Below are 20,925 nucleotides of genomic sequence, written 5' to 3'. Positions count from 1 at the left end.
GGGGAGCGGGGCCTGCAGACCACCGGAGGGGCTGGGCGAGGCTCTGCTCGCAGCGCACACGCAGGCGACCTGTACAGTCAGGCAGACGGCTTGCGGTGGCCGGGATTCCCAGATGGTAGATAACTAGGGGATTCACTGCCCACACTACAGGGAAATAACTGGTTGACTCTTTAAAAAGGAAAAAAAACAACAAATCCAAACACACCAGGGATGAGGTCCCCCTCTCTTCACTGCTACATTTGCAATAAAGCACAATTCTGAAGCCATTTTTCATTTTTTTTATTGCTGTTAATTCAAGGAAAAAAGGTTGCATAAAATCCAATCTTTTCTAGAAATATAAGTGGCCTTTCCAGTACATAACATTTCAAATATCAAAGTATATGGTAAACATACAAATAAGGAGAAGGTAACATACCTCCTATATACAGTACAGTCTTTTAAATCATAAAATAAGCTCCGTAAAGTACAACTGGCAAGTGATTCACAATGCGGTCCATACAGGGCTTATCAAAACTCTCACTTTCACAACTCAACTGCAGCTTAACAATTAATTTAATATATGGTCCAAAAATACCAAATAAAATATATTTAATCAAAATAATTTCCTTTCGTTGAACTTTCTTTTTAAATTAAAGCTTTCGTCTACCCCTTCACCCCCCCCCTTCCTTCCCCTTTTACTCCCACCCCTGAAAGAAGGTTTCAAAATGTACATTGGTGCTATAAATATAAATTCTACCTATGAAGCTTTACAGGAAGCTTCTTACTTCAAGTGTTTCCTTTTGTCTGGCAATCTGTTAGGTTTCTGAACCAAGGCCAGATATTTAAGTTCCTCTGCTGCACACCAACGTGACCCCGCAGAAACACCCGCCGTCTGCTCTGTGCCGAGGCTGGGGCACAGCACACCCAACCCCAGCCCTCACGCCTGCGGCTCAGTGCCGGGGCTGCTCGGTGCGTGGATGGCAGCGGTCCAGACCGACACCCCGTCTTCCAGATAACCTCAGTGCACTTTAGGAAATCAAAAATTACCTGGAAGCAATTTAGTACATAGATCGGCTTTAAAAACAAACAAACAGTCGTTTTAAACAGCAGCATTAAACTTAGTGACGGGACACTGACATGATTAACACCATCTTAACACACTCAGAATTCAGTCTTTCACATTATAATCAAGCATAGTGGTAAACTGTTATCAAAGTGACTTTGCTAAGAGAGACAGGATAGGGAACAAATACCAGACTTTTGTAGAAACGCAGAGCTGCTGTTCAGATCGCAATAAACCGTATACATTTAAAACAACAGAACACTGTGACAGGTGGCGTAAGGAAAAGAAGTCTTGACTAAGTGTCTTTTACGTGACACAGTGGTAGACTGTGGTAGACCACATGTAAAACTGGCTGTTGGCTTTCGTTACACACACACACACACAGGAGAACCACACTCACACGAGTTTGTTCACTTTATGTCTCTCTGAAGCAACAGGCTAGAAACATATGATGGAGTAAAAAAGTTTCTGTTTTTAAAGAAAAAGCTATTTGTCCACTTCGTGTGTTACATTTTCTCAGTTTCATATGGTTTTAGCTCTTCCTCTCTCTTCCACTCCGATTTTTATTTGGACAAGCGCTGCGTTGGTGTGTGTACGTGGAGGTGTTTTTACATATATACACACTGCTTGGGGAACTGGGTTCTCCCTTACCGTGAAGGTGAAGCATTTCACCGCTGAACAATACTATGCCGTGCGGCTTAGAGCGTGGACGGTGCAGCGCCAGCCGCTCCGGCAGCCACTGTCACGAGCGGAGGTGGGATGAAAATGCGGAGATTAGGGCCAAAGTGAGGTAAGCTGGGGAAGAAGCAAAGTTTTTTGTTTTTTTTTCCCCAAAACCATATGACCGTCACCAGTGTTATGAAAAAAGGTCAAATACACAGTTTCAAAGATTCAGTAAACATTGCACACAGCAAGTATTCAGTGTAAAAAAAAAAAAAGCACACGTCAAGATTTTCCTTTTGATAGTTTGAAGGTTTAAATTACACATATCATACAGATAAGCCTGTTGTTGAACCAGGAGACCAGAGGCTCAAAAGCAATGAATTCTTGTTTTGGTTTGGACATCCGTACAAGAGAAATGAGAAATCTCAACTGCATAGAAATCTAGGAAATGTACAGACAAAGAAACACAAACAAAATACCTTTCCTTTCCCTTCCCACCACACCCCAACCATGACTCCCCACACTTCAGTGTATTAAGTAGGCAAGCTTTACTTGTTTCAGTCTGCAGAATCCAACGTATCATTAGAAGGGGGGAGGGGAGGTGCGTATCTCAGTCTGTAAGTGCCTAAAAGGGGAAAGAGAACTGCTAAGTCACTGCGCACAAGGTAAGTAAGGCATCACACACTACAAGACATCACACGGGCCTGCTCCTCTGTCCAGGCAGCGCCTTCTGCACTGCCGTGACCTAGAACAGTCCTTAAATGACTTTTAAAAGAGCAACATGAAGTTTGTGCTTTAAGTTCAACCTAAAGCTATCAAACTCAACTTTCCCTTAAAAACTCCAAGCAAACACTCCCAATTCAAGACTCTTTTCCTGTGTTGAGATCTGGCAAAGTGACAAAAGCTTCCTGTGAGCTGAAACGTAACAGTTTGAGGCCTCCACTGAATTTGGTATCCTACTTGTACTTGTTTATTATGGTGGTAACAAAAGAAAGTTCTAATTTTCTTACTCCCAAGTGAAAGTGTTAGTCACTCAGTCGTGTCTGACTCTGCCATCCTATGGAATGAACCCTGACAGGCTCCTCTGTCCATGGGATTCTCCAGGCAAGAACACTGGAGTGGGTTGCCATTCCCTTCTCCAGAGGATCCTCCTGACCCAGAGATCAAACCCGGATCTCCTGCACTGCAGGCAGATTCTTTACCCTCTGAGCCACCAAGAAAGCGCAGTGCTTAAATGTTCCTTAAATGTGACAGCATTGGAAACTAAGGTCGGCTGGGAAAGAAGGGTGCACGCCTGAGGTCATCTGCCTGTGCACAGATAGACCCAAACAACGAAGGATCGATCTCCCAAGTCAGGTGACTACCACTTCCTAATTTTTCAGTATTTAAAACTTTTGCTTACTCAATGAAACGGGATTGTTGCTTTTAAAAACAGTGCTGCTAGCAAAGAGATTCTGCAAATTCCCATTTTACCCTTAAAAAGTGCCTTTCCGGTTTCCTCCTTCCCTGGCAACTGGACTCCTCTGACCTGACCTGCGCTGCGGGGCCTGTGTCTACGCTGTCGGGCCGCCTGCACCTCTCAGCTGTCGCTGCGAGCGCAGCCTACGGACACACACACTGCGGCTTCTGCTGCTCCCACGGAGCCGCACGCCTCCGGCCCCTCAGAAACAAGTCCTCTGGGCGCTTTCGTGATTACCTTGTGGGCTGGCCTCCATGGACGACTGCTTGCACTCCTGCGCATAATGTCCGCTCACCCCACAGTTGTAGCATGACGCGCTCCCGCTCTTCTTGGGCGCCGCGCCGCCCGAGCCGGCCACCACGCTGTGCGGGTACACGGGGTAGAACCGGCCGAAGCCCGCCACCGGCTGCACGCCGTAGCCGGCCTGGCCGCCCAGCACCGGGTCGGGCACCAGCCCGCTGGCGTACGGGGCCTGAGGCAGGAAGAAGGGGAGCTGGCCGCCGCTGCCCTGGGGCGCCTGGCTGAGGTAGCTGCCGTTGCAGAGGGAGGGCAGGCTGAAGAAGGGCGAGACGCGGTACAGTGGCCCGGGCGCCGGCCCCGGGTAGTAGTAGCCGCCGAGCGGCAGCCCGGCCCCACAGCCGCAGCGCCGGCCGCACGAGCCGCAGGCGCCGGCCGGAGCCAGCAGCGCGCCCGCGCCCAGGAAGGCAGCGCCGTCGCCCTGCGCCGTGCTGGGCGCGGGGCTCGCGCTGGGCGCGGGCGCGGGGCTCGGGGCGCCCGACGGCGCGCTCGTGGCGGCCGGCCCGGGGAAGGCGGCAGACGCGGCCGCGGGGACCACCACCTTCACGCCGGCAGGCGGGGCCGGAGACGCCGCGCCGCCCTCCAGCTGAGGCACCATTGGAGACAGTCCCGCCGCTGGCGAGGCGGCCTTCGGGACGGGGTCCGTGGCACCGACGGGTGAGCCCGGGAAGGGCCCGGGGCCGGGGCCGAAGGCGGCGCTCGCAGAGCCCGTGCCCAGGCCCGCGGTGGGCGGCGGCGCCAGGTTCAGGGCGCAGCTCTCAGGGGGGCCCGGCGGCAGCTTTAGCCTCTGGATGGTGAGGTGCAGCGCGGGGCCGCCGCCGTGTGGGAGGAAACCGGAGGGCAGCGGCAGCGGGGCCGCCAGCAGCTCCAGTGGCTTCTCCGAGTCCCCGGCAGACGCCGCCGGCCCGAGCGCGCCCACGGGTGTGGGGTCCGCGGGCTCCCGGAGGGCGGAGAGCGCCACGGGCCCGGGGACCAGCATCCCGATCGTCTTGCCATCTGCAGACTTGGGCGGAGGCAGCACGACCTCCGACTTCTGGGCACCATTGTGCATGACACAGTGTAAAGTTGGCATGAAAGAAATATGCTGATACTTGGCTGAACTTAAGGGATCTTCCAAAAGGTTTGCGCTGTCGTTTCCTAAGGAAGCGATCTGAACAGGTGGCTTGACCGTGACCGTCTGACCGACAGAACCATAACTTGTAAACCTGGTCGTCGAGGGGTTTCCAGAGTCCTCGGAATTGCTGTCTGTGTCTGAGAGAAACATGTAAACAGATGTTAACACAAGCATCATCTCCCGTCCATCCTGCTAGAAATAAAATTGAAGTATACCTAAAAATATACCCTGACTTTTAAAACCAATAAATGTACCCCCTCAGTTTCCTGACTACTGAGCTGACATTCTTTTAATTTTTGGCTTTCTATGGACTTTAATTTGAAAAACAGGGAGATTCTGGAAAAGGCAAGATACTAAGGAGACAATAAAAAGATTGATGGCTGCCGGTGGGGGGGGTGGGGGGGTGGGGGTGGGGATGAGGCAGAGCACAGATCTTCAGGGCAGTGAAAACACTATGATGTAGTAACGGCGAATCCCTATCGTTACACATCTGCCCAGGGCCACTGAAGGCACACCACCAGGAGTGCACCCTTAGACGCATCACGTGTCAAAGTGAGTTTTGGGTCAAAGTTGGTGCATCCCTGGTAAACAAATGTGCCATTCTAGTGACTGATGTTGATACCGTGTGAGAAGAGGGACCACACAGGAAATTTCTGCGTCTTTCTCTGAATTTCATTGTAAATCCAAAACCGCTCTAAAAAAATTAAATCTTAAAAAAATCCTTGGACATTTGTTTGTAAGAAATAAAAGGTTAATGGAGCCTGACTGAAGCACAGTATAAACACTGACTTATTAATAAGGTATCAGGGATCTTTTACCTTTAATCAATTTTAGCCAATTCATTTGATTTATATGTTGTACTGCCTGCCAAACCTGAGGTCTTCACATTTGTCTCTCATAAACTATATAATTTAAAGGAGTTCAATCAAAATTATTTAATTTAAACATCTAGAGATAGAGAAGGGAAGACAGTCTTCCTAGAGTGGAAAAGTCCTCCTTTTAAATACTTCAGTGGGAGAAAGAAAATGTAAAGCGACCATTATAGTCATAAAACAAATGCTAGAACACAAGAGGCAAGAAAATACGAGACCACTGCTGTTTTTCCTAAAACAAAACAGCCAAGTGGCAGATACAAAACTATATCACATTTCTCTTTATTACTGTATCATTCTTATGCTTGTAAACAGAAATAAATTCAATATAGACTTCCGCTGCGTTTCTTAATTTTTGGTGTAAAGGGGGCAAAATACAAGATTTAATTCACACTGTTTATCATAAACCCAGAAACTGCAGTACTATGTATGGGGACCATCCAATTAAATGCAGTGCCTTATTTAACATCTTTTTGCTCACAAATATAAGCAGAATTGCCTTATGTACTTAAAATGCTTATATTTATTAAGGTAGTAACTAGCTATATTCAGCTAAGAGGCTAAAACTTCTAGAAACAATTCTAAAAACAAATCATACTATGCTTCCTGGAGAAAGGTTAAATACAACCTATTTCGTGACACAGAATGTAAACAACAATACTATTGACTCAAAAATAATTTTTATTAGAAGAGATTCAACATATGAATAAATGGTTCTAATATAAACTCCCCTTAATAACTGAGGAGTTCCTTGTTAAACTCTGCAAAACAAAAAGGATTCAATCAGTAACTTACTTAAGGCATTATATCTATATCTGTACCTTCACACAAGTAAGAGTTAAAAATATTTAAGTTCAAAAGAAGCTGTTAACATTTTTCAGATCAGTTAAATTTCTAAATGAACTGGGCTTTGTTTAAATCATCTTAAGTCATAGCAAATAGCCCAATGATTTTAACTGATCTCAAATGGTTTTCTGAGCATTCATTAGAAGGACTCATCTAGTGATTCAGATATTTCAAAGTCTGAGCTGACTTTGAAAAGTGTAATGTCTTATTAACAAAACCTCAATATGACCAACAACAACAACAAACCCACTTGCAGTGTAGGAGACCCAAGTCCAATCCCTGGGTCAGGAAGATGCCCTGGAGAAGGAAATGGCAACCCACTCCAGCACTCTTGCCTGGGAAATCCTATGGACAGAGGATCCCGGTGGGCTACAGTCCACGAGAGGCAGAGAGTCAGACACGACTGAGTGACTGACAGCTTGAGTCTGCCATCTTAACAGCTGCTCACCCATGGGGCGTGTGTCACCATCAGCGGCAACTGTTTAACAACATGGCTGCCTGAGGCAGCATTACCAGCTGGGACTAACAAGAGTCTGACCAAAAAACTCTATAAAGAATGAGATGTCCACAGGAAGCTCTGAAAAGCTTAGACATATCCCTGGGAATCTAGAAGGCCATGCTCATATGCAGGGCTGTAGGCCTGTCCAGTAAGGACCTAAGGTGGCTCTCAGTTCTTACTTCTGGCTGACTCTGAGTTTTCATTTAAGGAGGATTTGAAGATACGGTACTTACAGAAAACAAAATGGCAGATATAAATCCTACCTTATCATTAATTACAGTAAATTTAAATACATAAACAAGCCAGCCAAATGGCAGAGATGGGCAGAATGGCTTAAAAAAACCCATAATCCAACTATAAGGTGTCTTTAAGAGACATACTTTAGAATCAAAGACACAAACACATTTAAAATAAAAGGATGGAAAAAGAGGTAACCTGCAAACACCCAAAAGAGAGCTAAAGTGGCTATAGTATTATCATCAGATAAAACAGACTTTGAGACAAAATCTGTCATTAGAGACAAAGAAGAATATTTATAATGATAAAAATGGTCAATCAGGAGGACATAAAAATAAATATATGTGCATCTAACAATATGCAGTTTTCAATCTTTCTACACAGACTCTCTACTTTGTTATGACTCTTCTTTCTCTTTTAATATCATTTGCAGTGAAACAGGTTTAAAAAATCAACATTAGTAGAAACTGCTAAGTCAGTGGTCTTTAAGACACCTGTTATACCAATTAAATTTAAAGTCAATAATGACATTCTCAGTACCATAGTTATGTTTTGACATATTTTAAGAGTACACATTTCCCTCTGCCTCCCCCACACCCTTCCAAAGAGCAAACCTCTGTCTTTTTCTTCTTCACTTTCAAAACTCTCTCTTCCATCATGTCGGGGGCTAGAAGGAGAGCTGTAACTCTCTGAAGACGTCTCTCCACATGTGTCATGTCCAGATCCAATGTCCAAACTCACATCTGAAAAGTACATGATTTTTTAAAAAATAGAATAGTTCAGCTAAATAAATTTCTGAACTGAACCATCAGCAATTACAGCTGTAAATTTTTTTTTCAGTTTTTCTATAATTAATAAAAACTGGCCATTGACCTAGGTAAAGATTCATTACTGAAACACAATTTTAACTGAAAATAATTGACAAATACATTCTTTAAAAAAAGGCAGAGAAAATAGTCAATCTTATTGACTTTAAAAATCAGAATTAACGTTTTTAGGGTCTGCCTAATATTACCACATTGACCCACTTCTTAAGTCAAACAAAAACTCCTCTGAGTACACTATAAAATTCTTTCTTAAAAAAAAAAAAACAAAACAAAACTCAAGAATACAACTGACTGCCAAAAATGCCTTTCAGTTAAAATTTCCAGGCCTGAATATTTGAAAAGATTAAATTGCTTCTCATGAAGTAGAGTGAGTAGCCCCTGAGTTCTAAGCAGAAATAAATGATGGACTGGAAAAAAAAACCAAAAACACCTCCACCAACAAACCACTTGGGTGGAGTGAGCTCACTAACATGTTGTGAAGCCTTTGATACTTCACAGGGTAAGCTTCTGAATGTTTTAAAAAAAAAAAAAGTGAGGCATCTATTTCTCAGTATGAAATAATTTATTGCATTATTTTCTTTACATTATATAGCTAGTAAATATTTTAACCACTTAACTGTCATAGATTAATTTGCAATTTTCAAAGAAATAAATATATAAATCTAAACCTATAGTGAACATAATTTCCTGTTTTTGACAATCCAGGTGCTTTAGAATTGTGTGGCATCTTTGGAATTTTTATAATAAAAAAGAAATGTGATCCTCTGGACTCAGAAGGTGAAGAAGGTGAGGATGATTAACTACGCCAAAGGCTATTCCACAAACAGAGATATAAAATTCAATATTCAAAAAACTAAGATCATGGCATCCAGTCCATCACTTCATGGCAACAATGGAAACTGTGACAGATTATTTTCTTGGGCTCCAAAATCACTGCAGATGGTGACTGCAGCCATGAAATTAAAAGATGCTTGCTCCTTGGAAGAAAAACTATGACCAACCTACAGAGCATATTAAAAAGCAGAGACATTATTTTGCCAAAAAAGGTCCATCTAGTCAAAGCTATGGTTTTTCCGATATTCATGTATGGATGTGAGAGTTGGACCATAAAGCAAGCTGAGTGCCGAAGAATTGATGCTTTTGAACTGTGGTGTTGGAGAAGACTCTTGAGAGTCTCTTGGACTGAAAGGAGATCAAACCAGTCAATCCTAAAGGAAATCAGTCCTGAATGTTCTTTGGAAGGACTGATGCTGAAGCTGAAGCTCTTAATACTTTGGCCACCTGATGCAAAGGACCGATTCATTAGAAAAGACTCTGATGCTGGGAAAGATTGAAGGCAGGAGGAGAAGGGGACAACAGGATGAGATGGTTGGATGGCATCATTGACTTGATGAACCTGAGTTTGAGCAAGCTCTGGGAGTTGGTGATGGACAGGGAAGCCTGGCATGCTGCGTCTGTGGGGTTGCGAAGAGTCAAACACAACTGAGCAACAGAACTGAACTGATAAACTTTTTGACTTATTGTTTTCCCTGATTCCACTTTTTCCCCTTCTATTTGCCATGAAAGGATGGGACGGGGTGCCATGTTATTAAGATGACAAAGAGGAAAAAATTTACACAAGCCACTATTCTAATAATAAAAATCTAGTTATTAGTATTTATGGACAAAAGGAAGCTAGACAGACTTAAGAACCATTTAGATACATCAGATGACAGACCACAATGAGTTATTAAAGAAAGATGAAGGTCTTTAAATCATTACAATCTAAAATAAGTTGAGAGGTCAACCCCAAATTTTCAGTGCCACGATCAGCCAACAGAAAAATGGGGTGGAAGAAATATGGGTGATGCAATTGGATAAAGTTCTTAATACTGTAAGTGAGGTAAGGCATACTTCTCTTTAGTAGAGAGATTTAAAGCTTGAAATTTTAAAAGCAAATATTGTGAAAACACAGATGATGAACGGCACCGACTGCTTCGGGGAGAAGACAACATACAGGTGGGCAGGGGGGGATTTATTTTGTTCCCTTTTGTACCTTCAGAATTTTGAACTACATAAATGTGTTTGACCCAAAATAGAAGTTAAATTTTAAGTTACAAACACTTATCTCAAGCTGAGTTATTTAAAAATCTGGACAATCCATGAACCAAATGACCCAATATTTTCAGCTTCAATATTAAATAGTAATTAAATATTAAATAGTAATAGTAAATCTACATTTACTAAATGTGTTTGTTCTGTTAAAAAATCTTAAAGGTAATTCCTCAGTATTTCAAATGGATTAATAAACAGAGGGTTTTACCTTTAACCTGCGGTCAGCAAACATCTCAGCTACACCTGACAATAGCTGTACAAAGTATTTTTTATTTATAGTTTTACTCTATACATAAATATATATATATACACATATGTAGCAGCGGCATATAGAGAGAACAAGACAGAGTAAGGTTAATCTTTGAATTAAAAATCCTGAGGTTGTACTTTCATAATATTTGAAAATAAAGAAAGGAATTAAGAGTCTGATCGATTACCAAAAGTTCTTAACCTAGACAGCATATGTTTTCTTCTAACTTATTAGAAGAGGCAAGAATTACATGACTGACCACCTTGGTACTTGATGCAAGCCAAATGCTTTTCATATGTTGTCACATGTAAGTCTTACAATCTGGTGAAGTGGATATTATTCTTCTTGTACAAATTTAAGAAACTTGGGGGGTGGTAAAGATGCAAACCTACACCATCTGAGATCAAAGTCCACGAGCATCTCTGACAATACGAAGCTGAAGCGGAAGAAACTGTTACCAACTTTGTGGATGCAGTTCCCACAGCATATGCGACCAGGAGTCTGGACTCGAGATGACCTGATTTAGCATGTGGTTTAGAAGGCAGTTCGGAGAACAAACCAGGAGGAAACAGACAGGGAGTCCCGGCAGGATCTGTTTCTAGTCATCCACCGAGAACGCCTGTCCCCCTGGTTTCAGCAGCACCCCCTTCTTTCAGCTGCCATCACCACGGGAATCTCAGACACTGCAGTGTTAGAACACGAAAAGTTACTCCAATGAGTTGGCCCCCCAGGTTTCTCTGCTCTCCCTGCAGTCCCAGGGACTCTCAAGAGTCCTCTCTAACACCACGGTTTGAAAGCATCAATACTGCAGTGCTCAGTCTTCTCAAGGTCCTTCTTATGGTCCAGCTCTCACATCCACACATGACCACTGGAAAAACCACAGCCTTGACTAGACGGACCTTTGTTGGCAAAGCGATGTCTCTGGTTTTTAATATGCTGTCTAGGTTTGTCACAGCTTTTCTTCCAAGGAGCAAGAGTCTTTTAATTTCATGGCTGCAGTCACTGTCTGCAGTGACTCTGGAGCCCAAGAAAAGAAAACCTGTCACCGACTCCACTTTTCCCCTTCTGTTTGCCATGAAGTGATGGGACAGGATGCCATGATCCCATGTTTTTGAATGCTGAGTTTCAAGCCAGCTTTTTCACTCCTCTCTTTCACTTTCATCTAGATGCTCTTTAGTCCCTCTTCACTTTCTGCCGTAAGAGTGGTGTCATCTGCATATCTGAGGTTGCTGATATTTCTCCCGGCAATCTTGATTTCAGTTTGTGATTCCCATAAAGCTCCACAAAGGATAGTCATTAAAGTTTGAAAGAGTCAATAAGATTTTTTAAGATGACTTTACACAAAGAGTACAGGCTTCTGCGAGGCTAGATAGACCCCTCAGGTCCTGCAGCCTCTGCTCTGGAGCAGGGAGTGGCTGAAGAGGAAACCTGCGATGAGACCGCTGCCGCCAGGGGGAGGAAAAGGGGGCAGAGTGTAGCTGTGGCAGAGGTCCTTTCACCTCCAAGGCCAGACCGAATTTCCTGCATTAAATAAGTCTGAAGTATTCATGGAGTTAATTCAGAAATTACTACTCACATCAATGCAGGGAAAATGTGTGTGAGGCTTTGACACAACAGCTCAACACCCACTCTAATAGGTACCCTGCTAAATATATTTAGGTGACGTGTAATTGAAAGAAAAACTCCCTTACCTTTCACAGAACCACCGTGGGTGTGCGGAAGAGCAGAGATTCGAATACCATTTATTCTACTATTCAATCTATTGTCAGTTTTCTTAATTTTCTCCCTAAGCCAAAAGTATACATGTTACCAACACTTTTTTAACAGTCCCTAGAGAACACATTAAGTACAATACTAATAAAATTCCCCTCAATTTTTTTTAATAATTAAAAAAGAATGTTTAGTAAGGTATAATGTGAATGCAAGATCCCCCTCTTCAGTGGGCAGGCCTGGAGACTCTGCCCCTCCAAACTGAACATGATACACGACAACAGCCTTATTTTTATTATGTGCACGTGTTGACTATCTAGAACTAAAAAAAAGAAGTCCAGAGTATAAATAAAAAGAAAACTAAGGGAAAGATACTATTTATACTACATCAACTAAACAGGTCTATTATCAAATGTTGTCTTCTCTGACCAATTTCTATTACTGGAAATATTAAATTAAACCTACTTTTCTATTTGTGGCTTTCCTTTCTTCTTACTCATTGAAGATAAACTTCGCTTTTCAGTTGACTGCTACGGAAAAGAATAAAACAGTAACTGGACCAAAGCACGGCCATACTCAAGGAGGTACCCTCTTATTCTGAGACATTAAAATGATGCAATCCCAGTTGTATATTCTAACACATTTTTGTTTTCAATCCTTTTTGAAGTCACCTACTTGATCCACTAACATTTGCATATTTTCTGACAAATACTTAATCATGAGAAAAATACCTACTCTGTATTTTGCTTTTATTAACAAAATGGATGTGTTTTCTTTTTGTCACTAAAAAACCAGAACCAAGTAACTGGCATTTGCTACGGGTTTACTCTTCTTCTCATCAAGTTCAGGTCGGTAAACACACGACTGTGTCAACTCTAAGAAGAAAAGGTGCAGGCACTGAAGTAGATGCAGAAAAACTATAATCAAGTGGACCTGAAAATCGGCCATTAGTAAGTATGACTTTAATGACACAATTTCTCAAAGTATGTTTTAGTGCTTTAGTTCATAAAACACATCACAATCCCAATAAAGGTTCACATCTGGACCTCAGTGTTCGCCAGGAACACAGATCCATTTTCTAGAGAAGGTGATTCTCTCCAGAGTGGTCCCAGTAAGCATCGCCCCTGTATTCGCAGTGCCGTGGCGCCTAGACACACTGGGGAGCACTCGGTGCTCTGACTACACCAGCGCCTGAAAAGCGAGTACTTCCTGATCATGTTTGGGAGTGCTGGGAAACTGGCCCAGCAACTCACGAGGGAAGGGCCTTTTCAAAATTCACATCTCCACAGTGAGACAGTGACCAAAATGTAAATAATTCTTTCAAATAAAGAAACATGGCATAACGGTGTATCCCTAGTGAATCATTTCCGGCATCATCACAATAAAATCTATTAGTATTTCTGAGTAATAAAACTGATATAAATACACTTCTTCAGGTCCCAGAGGAGCTTAGGTCATGTATATCAATTAACTTCAAAGTCTTGCAATCAAACGTTCCTTCATTTCTTCTTACCAGATACACTAGCAGACCTCACAGTGCTTACAAACTTGATGTGCATGCAGCAGCACCGCCTGATTGGCATGGAAGAGGACGAGACCACCACCGTACCTGGTCAGCTAAGGCCACACACTGCTCCTGGCGCTGAACAGTGGCACAGGCTGGCTTCCTCCAGTCCACGACTCCATTCTGCTCAGCATACTGCACGGGGAGCCGGTCTCCCGGAGAACAGCCCACACCGACAGTGCTAGCAAAAGAAAGAGTTCATGTATGAAGCTCCGTCCTCAAAAATCCCACCTACTCTGCATACAGTGAAGAAGCGGTGGCAACCCTTTCTTCAGTACATTAGTTTTTTATAGAATGCCTTGCAATAGTTCTAAGGAAAAAAGTAAACTATGAAAATAAGTCAGTACATAGCATTCTTACCTATTTATTAATTCCTGTCTCTGAGGAGCTTGACAAAGGCACAGTCTATCTCTGGACTCATTCCACGTGGCTCACAGCTGGGGTACTAACCCCAATCTTGAGAAAATTGCTATGGACTGTGTGTGTCTAAGGCAAGGGAAGGGACAGCATAATGTGACTGGAAATCAAGAGGAACAGGCCACAGAAACAGACTCAAAGAGAATCCAGAGAATTACTGGACAAGGACTCTAAACTAACAGTGCTCAACATGGGTCAGGAGCTACAGGATGACAGAATTTTGGAAGAATACTGGAAAACAGAAAAAGGAGTCAAATTTAAATTCTAGAACTGTAAAATAAATTAGGGTTAGGAATCAAGATTGCCGGGAGAAATATCAATAACCTCAGATATGCAGATCACACCACCCTTATGGCAGAGAGTGAAGAGGAACTAAAAAGCCTCTTGATGAAAGTGAAAGAGGAGAGTGAAAAAGTTGGCTTAAAGCTCAACATTCAGAAAACTAAGATCATGGCATCTGGTCCCATCACCTCATGGGAAATAGATGGGGAGACAGTGGAAACAGTGTCAGACTTTATGTTTTTGGGCTCCAAAATCACTGCAGGTGGTGACTGCAGCCATGAAATTAAAAGACACTTACTCCTTGGAAGGAAAGTTATGACCAACCTAGATAGCATATTAAAAAGCAGACACATTACTTTGCCAACAAAGGTCCGTCTGGTCAAGGCTATGGTTTTTCCAGTGGTCATGTATGGACGTGAAAGTTGAACTGTGAAGAAAGCTGAGTGCCGAAAAATTGATGCTTTTGAACTATGGTGTTGGAGAAGACTCTTTAGAGTCCCTTGGACTGCAAGGAGATCCAACCAGTCCATCCTAAAGGAGATAAGTCCTGCGTGTTCATTGGAAGGACTGATGCTGAAGCTGAAACTCTTAATACTTTGGCCACCTGATACGAAGAGTTGACTCGTTGGAAAAGACTGTGATGCTGGGAGGGATTGGGGGCAGGAGGAGAAGGGGACGACAGAGGATGAGATGGCTGGACGGCATCACCGACTCGACAGGCATGAGTTTGAGTAGACTCTGGGAGTTTGTGATGGACAGGGAGGCCTGGTGTGCTGCAATTCATGGGGTCACAAAGAGTCAGACACGACTGAGCGACTGAACTGAACTAAGATAAATTAGGAATTCAATGGATGGAAACAGATGAAGAGAATTAGTGAAGAGGAGCGTGGACAGGAAAAAAATGTGGCAACAAAAGAAGTCTGAGAGCGCACAGGGGATGTGGTGAACAGTCCAACCTGTGAGCACCCAGGGCCACAGAAGGGGGAACAAGAACACAGGCAGAAGCAGCGCATGGGGAGAGAGAGGCTGGGCTCCTCTCAAACGAAACCATCAAGCGTCAGCTTCAAGAGAGGGAACTCATTCAAAGAAAGCTGCAAACTTATCACAGGGAGCTGCTGAAAACCAGACAATGGGAAAATTCACACACACAGTCCGGGTTTGGAAAAGCACCCTAACTTTCGGAAAGTTACAAGGTGGAGACGACAGATACCTGCGGTCTTGAGCTCCCCCTAGAAGCAGAAGCTGGGTGACACGGCAGGGCATCTGGGAGGCAGGAGCAAGGAGTGGGGCAAGTCAGACGGGAGGGGGAGAAGCCAGCCTGAGGGGCTGTCACTGGGGCCGCCACGAGCTGCAGAGGCTCAAGCCCCCTGGGACCCCCATAGCTATCTCCCCAGGGGCAGGAGCTGGAGCCCCCCACCAGTGAGGGCGGAGCCCTGGGTGAACGAACTTCCCGCTCTGAGCCGGCCGGTTCCAGGGCCAAGCAGGCCCAGAGCACCCGCACGGCCCCCGGGGCGGGAGTCTAGGGAGACCGCGGCAGTGGGAGGGGATCAGAAGTCACACAGACGATTTTAGGTGCTTTATGGCAGAAATCAAACCAGGCTAAGAGGAGATGAAGTGAAGGACCCAAGGCACAGGCCTGGAGACAGTGATCCAGGCGCTTGGAGCGCTGACAGGAAGTAACTGCCCGCCTGCAGTTCTATGTCCTATCTGCGAAATGTCTTTCAAAAAGGAAGGAGAGACGGACATTTCTTCTTGAGAAAAACAAAGTGAACTCATCACTGGCAGACAATGATGCCAGGAATTTCTCAAATGTTCTTCAGTTAGAAGGATGCTCAGACATACTGGAAGGAATGAAGAAGAATGGAATGGTAGTATTTAAATGATGAATGAAAAAAAGGCTTCATGAGGTTTAAAAGAGAATTAAGGTACATGACAGGTATAGTTTGTAAGCTGGGAGGAGGTAAGTGAAGTGACAGCGATGCAAGGTCCTCACGTGGAAGTGGTCCAAGCAAAAGTGGGGTCAGACCTTCCTGAGCTGCGGACGGAGAACGAAACCTCCAGGCAACGGTGGCAAGGACCCAAAACCCGAGTGCGCACAACCGTGGCGGCTAACACAGCAGAGGAGCAGGACTAAAAGCACCGAACGCAAGGAGAGCTAGAGCTGATACAAGTAAGGAGCAAACAGGGAAAGGGCAGAATGGCAACTAACTATCAGTAAGTAAACATGACGTTGATTCAAAAACACAAAGTCCTTCAGGTTTTAGGAGAGTGATACCTACTTCACAAGGGGACTTTTGCCAGCATGTTTCTTGTGGATTACGGTGTGCTGTAACACATCTAGAGCGGAGGAAAAAAAAAAAAAACAATTTATTGCACCACACCCTTCTGCAAAATACAAAGGGAGGCCACAGCTGATTTACGACCATAACAGTGTTGACAGACCACTTAGAGCGCTTCCAAGCTCACGGAAAATTCCTCAAAGAAACAATTTCCCAAGACAGTCAGTGACTGAACTTTCTTAAATATCCTCTCAAACACATTCCACCTAATAGCAGATCAAATTTGTCCAAAACTACAAAAGTTGACTATGAGCATTAAACTGAAAAACCACACATTGAATTTCAGGCCTTTTTTTTTTTAGCCACTAAAACAAATGAAGTGTCTCAAATATAAAAAAAAAATACATATTAATAAAACCAACACCCATGTACCCACCTCCTGTATATCTCTGTATTTTCCTCTTTTTATTAAGAAAGGAAACATCCTGGGAAGAATTAAATGCCTCCCTCCATTGCATTCCAGTCCCTGCCCCTACAGAGGTTAGCTGAAATAATCTGGTGTATGTTTTTAACTACCCATGTGTGCATTCACAAACAGAGTCGTGCTACATGTTTGAATATACTATAAATATCCTTTAACTGCCACCTAGCGTGAACATGCCTCAATCTATTCATGACTTTATTAACATCTGAAACGCTCGGATAATATTCAGGGCTTTGCTGTTCCTCCACAGGCTGCCGGGACGGCCCCCGGGGACGGCCCCCGAGTCCTGCCCCCTGAGCCCATGGGTGACAATGTTCACAGAAGCAGAAATGCTGGGGAGTGGCATCAACCACCTCCAATTGCATGACAGCATTGAATTTCTGTCCAAAATACTTGCACCAATTTAAATTCCCATTGAAGGAGAATTCCCCTTACTTCATATCCTTGATAATTCCCAAACTTGAAAATGGTTTGCCAATCTGATGGGTATGAAATCATTTCTCATTGTTTTCCTTTGCATTTTCTGGACTACTCAGGGGACTGAACCATTCAAGGTTCTTCTGTGAATTGCCTGTTTTTATCTTTCCCTATGTTGTTGACCGGACTGATTTTCTCCATGATTTTTTGGAAGACTGTATAGTCTGGTTGCAGTCTTTACCTGTAAATACCCTGCAAATGTCTGTGTGGCTTTCTGTCACATGTTAAGCTTTAATTCAGAACAGAAAGATCTCCCCTATGGTCATGCTGCTCTGTCTTGTCTGGAAAGCCTTCTTGTCCCAGAGTACTAACCTTTAAAAACTCAAGTTTTATATTTTACATTAAGTTTATATATGCTACATATAATGTGCTATTCACTTGAAATGTTCTGTGCACGACAGAAGTAGGGATCTAATTATATAATTTTTCCCGACTGGAAAGCCAGCCAGTACCACTTATCATACACACTTTCCCCCCCTCTGAAACGCCACCTGTCACACGCCAAGTCCCCACATGTCTGTCTCTCAGTTCCTTGATCTGTGCTGGCTGGCTGTTTACCTACCCCTGCAACAATACTGGGCAGAATGACTTATCCCAGTGAATCAATGTTTACCTTCTTCTTGACTTGACGCTTCAGAGCTGTCTTCTTTCAAGTGTTCTAATATCTTAGAGGTCTTCAGAGAGGATTGTAAGTTATCTGCAGGAAGTATTAAATGTCATTAACTTTTAGGGAAATTATTATAGTGAGATAAACAAGTGCAATGATTACTTTTCTCCCACAGAAGATGAGAGTTGAGAGTTAATGGTAAAGAGAACATTTCCGGTAGTTAGGGAACCAACAAGCAAGCAAGGGGACATGGCACAGACCCTTGGGCCGGGAGTGGGGACCCTGAACCACGCAGCCAGCTCTCCCCATAGAAGCCACAGGACTGGAGCAACTGGGTTCACATCTGCCTGCCCGTGTGCCCCGGTGCAAAGATGGGCTGGATTAGTGCTTCTGAACATCTGTGCTGTGTAAGGCTTCCGTCTCAGAATCTCCAGTTTCGTGCTCCTTTTATGACCGACAGTGCAGTGTGGTGACATCAGGCTGCTGCAGCGATGCACGGCACCTCCCGCTGCTGCTCTTCCTCCAGACGTGTGGTCGGTGCTCGTGGGTCAGCCCGGGCCCTCGGGACACACTGTGCGAGGAGGGTCGCTTCACCGTTCCAGACAGACCAGTGGGCTTGCAGGGGTTAACGTTTTAAGTCATTCGGGTGTCTAACATCTGTTTTCTCGGATGTCAGAATGTGGAATATTGCTATTGCAGGGAGGTGGGAGGAGTGTGGAACTGTCATTTCTTAAAAGTGTGTGTGTTAGTCGCTTAGTTATGTCTGACTCTGTACAACCCCATGGACTGTAGCCCGCCAGGCTCCTCTGTCCATGAAATTCTCCAGGCAAGAATCCTAGAGTGGTTGTCATTTCCTTCTCCAGGGGACCTTCCCAACCCAGGGATCTAACCTGGGTCTCCTGCATTCCAGGCGAATGCTTTACCGTCTGAGCTACTAGAGAAGCCCTTTCTTAAAGGAGTGGGTGCAAAATGAACTTTGCCAACAATATGTTCTTTGGTGAAATAACTTGAGATTTTCCACAATTTCAAAACAGGTCCTTTAATACAGTATTTTGATTTCACACAATTTGAGATCTTAAAATCCACCAGTCTCTTTAGCATTGCTTATGTAATTTACAAACTGCCAAACTCTCCAGATGAGTTTTCTCTTATTTATGTGTGTACTACTTACTTGAGCACATTTTCCTAGGCAGCCTGGCTAAAATCTGAATTAAAAGTTTAACTTCAGGCCTCAATGCTTCTTTAGAATTAAACAGATGCTATTTATAGATGTTCATTTAAAAAATCACACTTGGTTCAGGAAGAAAGCACTGACTGTTTTGATGTTACTGGCAAAATGTTTGTTAGAAAAGGCAGCTGAGATAGATGTGTACAAAACTAAATGCAAAGCAGACTGTGATCAATGCTGAAACATGAGGGCAAAACCAAACCACAGGAATATACAGGAAAGCTAGGAAATATCCTTGTGAGGTGGTTATTTCAGTTGTGTCCTAAAAAACAGGTGTGATCTTAACAGACTGTGACAAAAGGGTGCAAAAGAGCAAGACCCTGGAATAGGAAATGGTCAGGTATACTGAGTGGCTGCCAAGCCTTTAAACCGGGGAGAGGAGGCTCAAGGATGCTCATGAGAGGGCCTGAGCCTCACAGCAGATGTTTAATGGTGGACGGAAGCTCCAATACTCTGGCCACCTGATTCGAAGAGCTGACTCATGGAAAAGACCCTGATGCTGGGAAAGATTGAAGGCAGGAGGAGAAGGGGGCGACAGAGGATGAGATGGTTAGACAGCGTCACTGACTCAACAGACATGAATTTGAGCAAACTCCAGAAAAGAGTGAAAGACAGGGGAGCCTAGCGTGCTGCAGTCCATGGTGTCACAGAGTTGGACACAACTTAATGACTGAACAACAACAAGAGGATTAACAAACTGATCCACAAGATAATCCTGGGGCAGGTTACAATGGAGTGAGAAACTAGAACTGGAGAGAAGTGAGGCTTGGTACAGTCTATGTGTGAAAATAAGGCCTGGCAGTGGGGCTGGTGAAAAGGGCAAGAAGGAAGATGTCCTGTCTGCTGTGGCTTGGTCTTTAAATGACTGGACATGAAGGGGAAATGTGAAGAGGATAAGGCCAGAGCTTCCGGCCTGGAGGCTGGGGAGGTCCTTATGGGAATGGGGCAGAGATCAGAGGCTATCCATCATCCAGGCTGCCCTAGAGTGTCTCTGCAACCTGTGAGTCAGGTCTGTCAAGGGGCCTGAGGATCCAGAAGGCCCACAAGTTTGAGATGCTTGGCCCCTGTTTTGTGATGTTAGCATTTTTTTCTTTTAAAATTTTCATTACAGCACAGCTGGTTTAGCGATTAGTTTCCACTGTACAGCAAAGTGAATCAGTTATGTATATCTCCACTCCTTTACAGATGTTTTTCAAATACAGGTCATTACTGTTTTGTGACATTAGCTTTTATAAGTTACTTTCCTTAAAACTGCAGTGAAAATTGACTAAAAACTACCAATGTTTCTAATTTGTATGCTACTTGACCTTAAGTAAAACGACAATCCCATATACAAGATGGCATGGTAAAGCAAGAAATCCAGGCCAGAAAAATGTCAGATTTCGACGGAGGAGTGGAGACACTTACTGAGGCTGTGTAGAGGGTCAGATGATAAGGACTGAAAAAAGCTGTGTACTTTCTGACTCTGTAGAAAAGCTTGTGATGAAGTTGAAAATAGCTGCCTGCATGTAAAAAGAAAAGAGATTGGTTAATTTCATGCAATAAACCCACAAGATAGGTGAGATGGTAAAACCACGTGGCAGTTTAATTCAGGTGCAAAAAACTGTTTTCCTAAAGAAGAGAATATTTGTTCGCTAATGTGTTTCCCACAGGAGAAAATGAATAAAAGACTTATTT

The 20,925-nt window shown here is 43.8% G+C and overlaps 1 protein-coding gene across 1 annotated transcript in view; it reads right to left on the bottom strand.

Moving 5' to 3' along the window:
• Nucleotides 1-264: 264 nt before the first annotated feature.
• Nucleotides 265-20,925, bottom strand: part of ZCCHC2 (zinc finger CCHC-type containing 2) — a 45,278-nt gene continuing 24,617 nt past the window's right edge. The window contains exons 6-14 of the mRNA XM_061130923.1: nucleotides 20,656-20,750; nucleotides 18,027-18,110; nucleotides 16,453-16,510; nucleotides 13,520-13,655; nucleotides 12,376-12,440; nucleotides 11,892-11,986; nucleotides 7,644-7,772; nucleotides 3,402-4,712; nucleotides 265-2,330 (exon numbers count right to left, since the gene is read on the bottom strand). Coding sequence (XP_060986906.1) covers nucleotides 2,263-2,330; nucleotides 3,402-4,712; nucleotides 7,644-7,772; nucleotides 11,892-11,986; nucleotides 12,376-12,440; nucleotides 13,520-13,655; nucleotides 16,453-16,510; nucleotides 18,027-18,110; nucleotides 20,656-20,750 — 2,041 coding nt within the window. The 3' untranslated portion in view covers nucleotides 265-2,262. The remainder of the gene's footprint in view (nucleotides 2,331-3,401; nucleotides 4,713-7,643; nucleotides 7,773-11,891; nucleotides 11,987-12,375; nucleotides 12,441-13,519; nucleotides 13,656-16,452; nucleotides 16,511-18,026; nucleotides 18,111-20,655; nucleotides 20,751-20,925) is intronic.

Source organism: Dama dama, chromosome 27, assembly GCF_033118175.1.
Source record: "Dama dama isolate Ldn47 chromosome 27, ASM3311817v1, whole genome shotgun sequence".
Lineage (NCBI taxonomy): Eukaryota > Metazoa > Chordata > Mammalia > Artiodactyla > Cervidae > Dama > Dama dama.
Note: the sequence above shows the minus strand (reverse complement) of the source record. Positions and strands in the feature narration are given on the sequence as shown.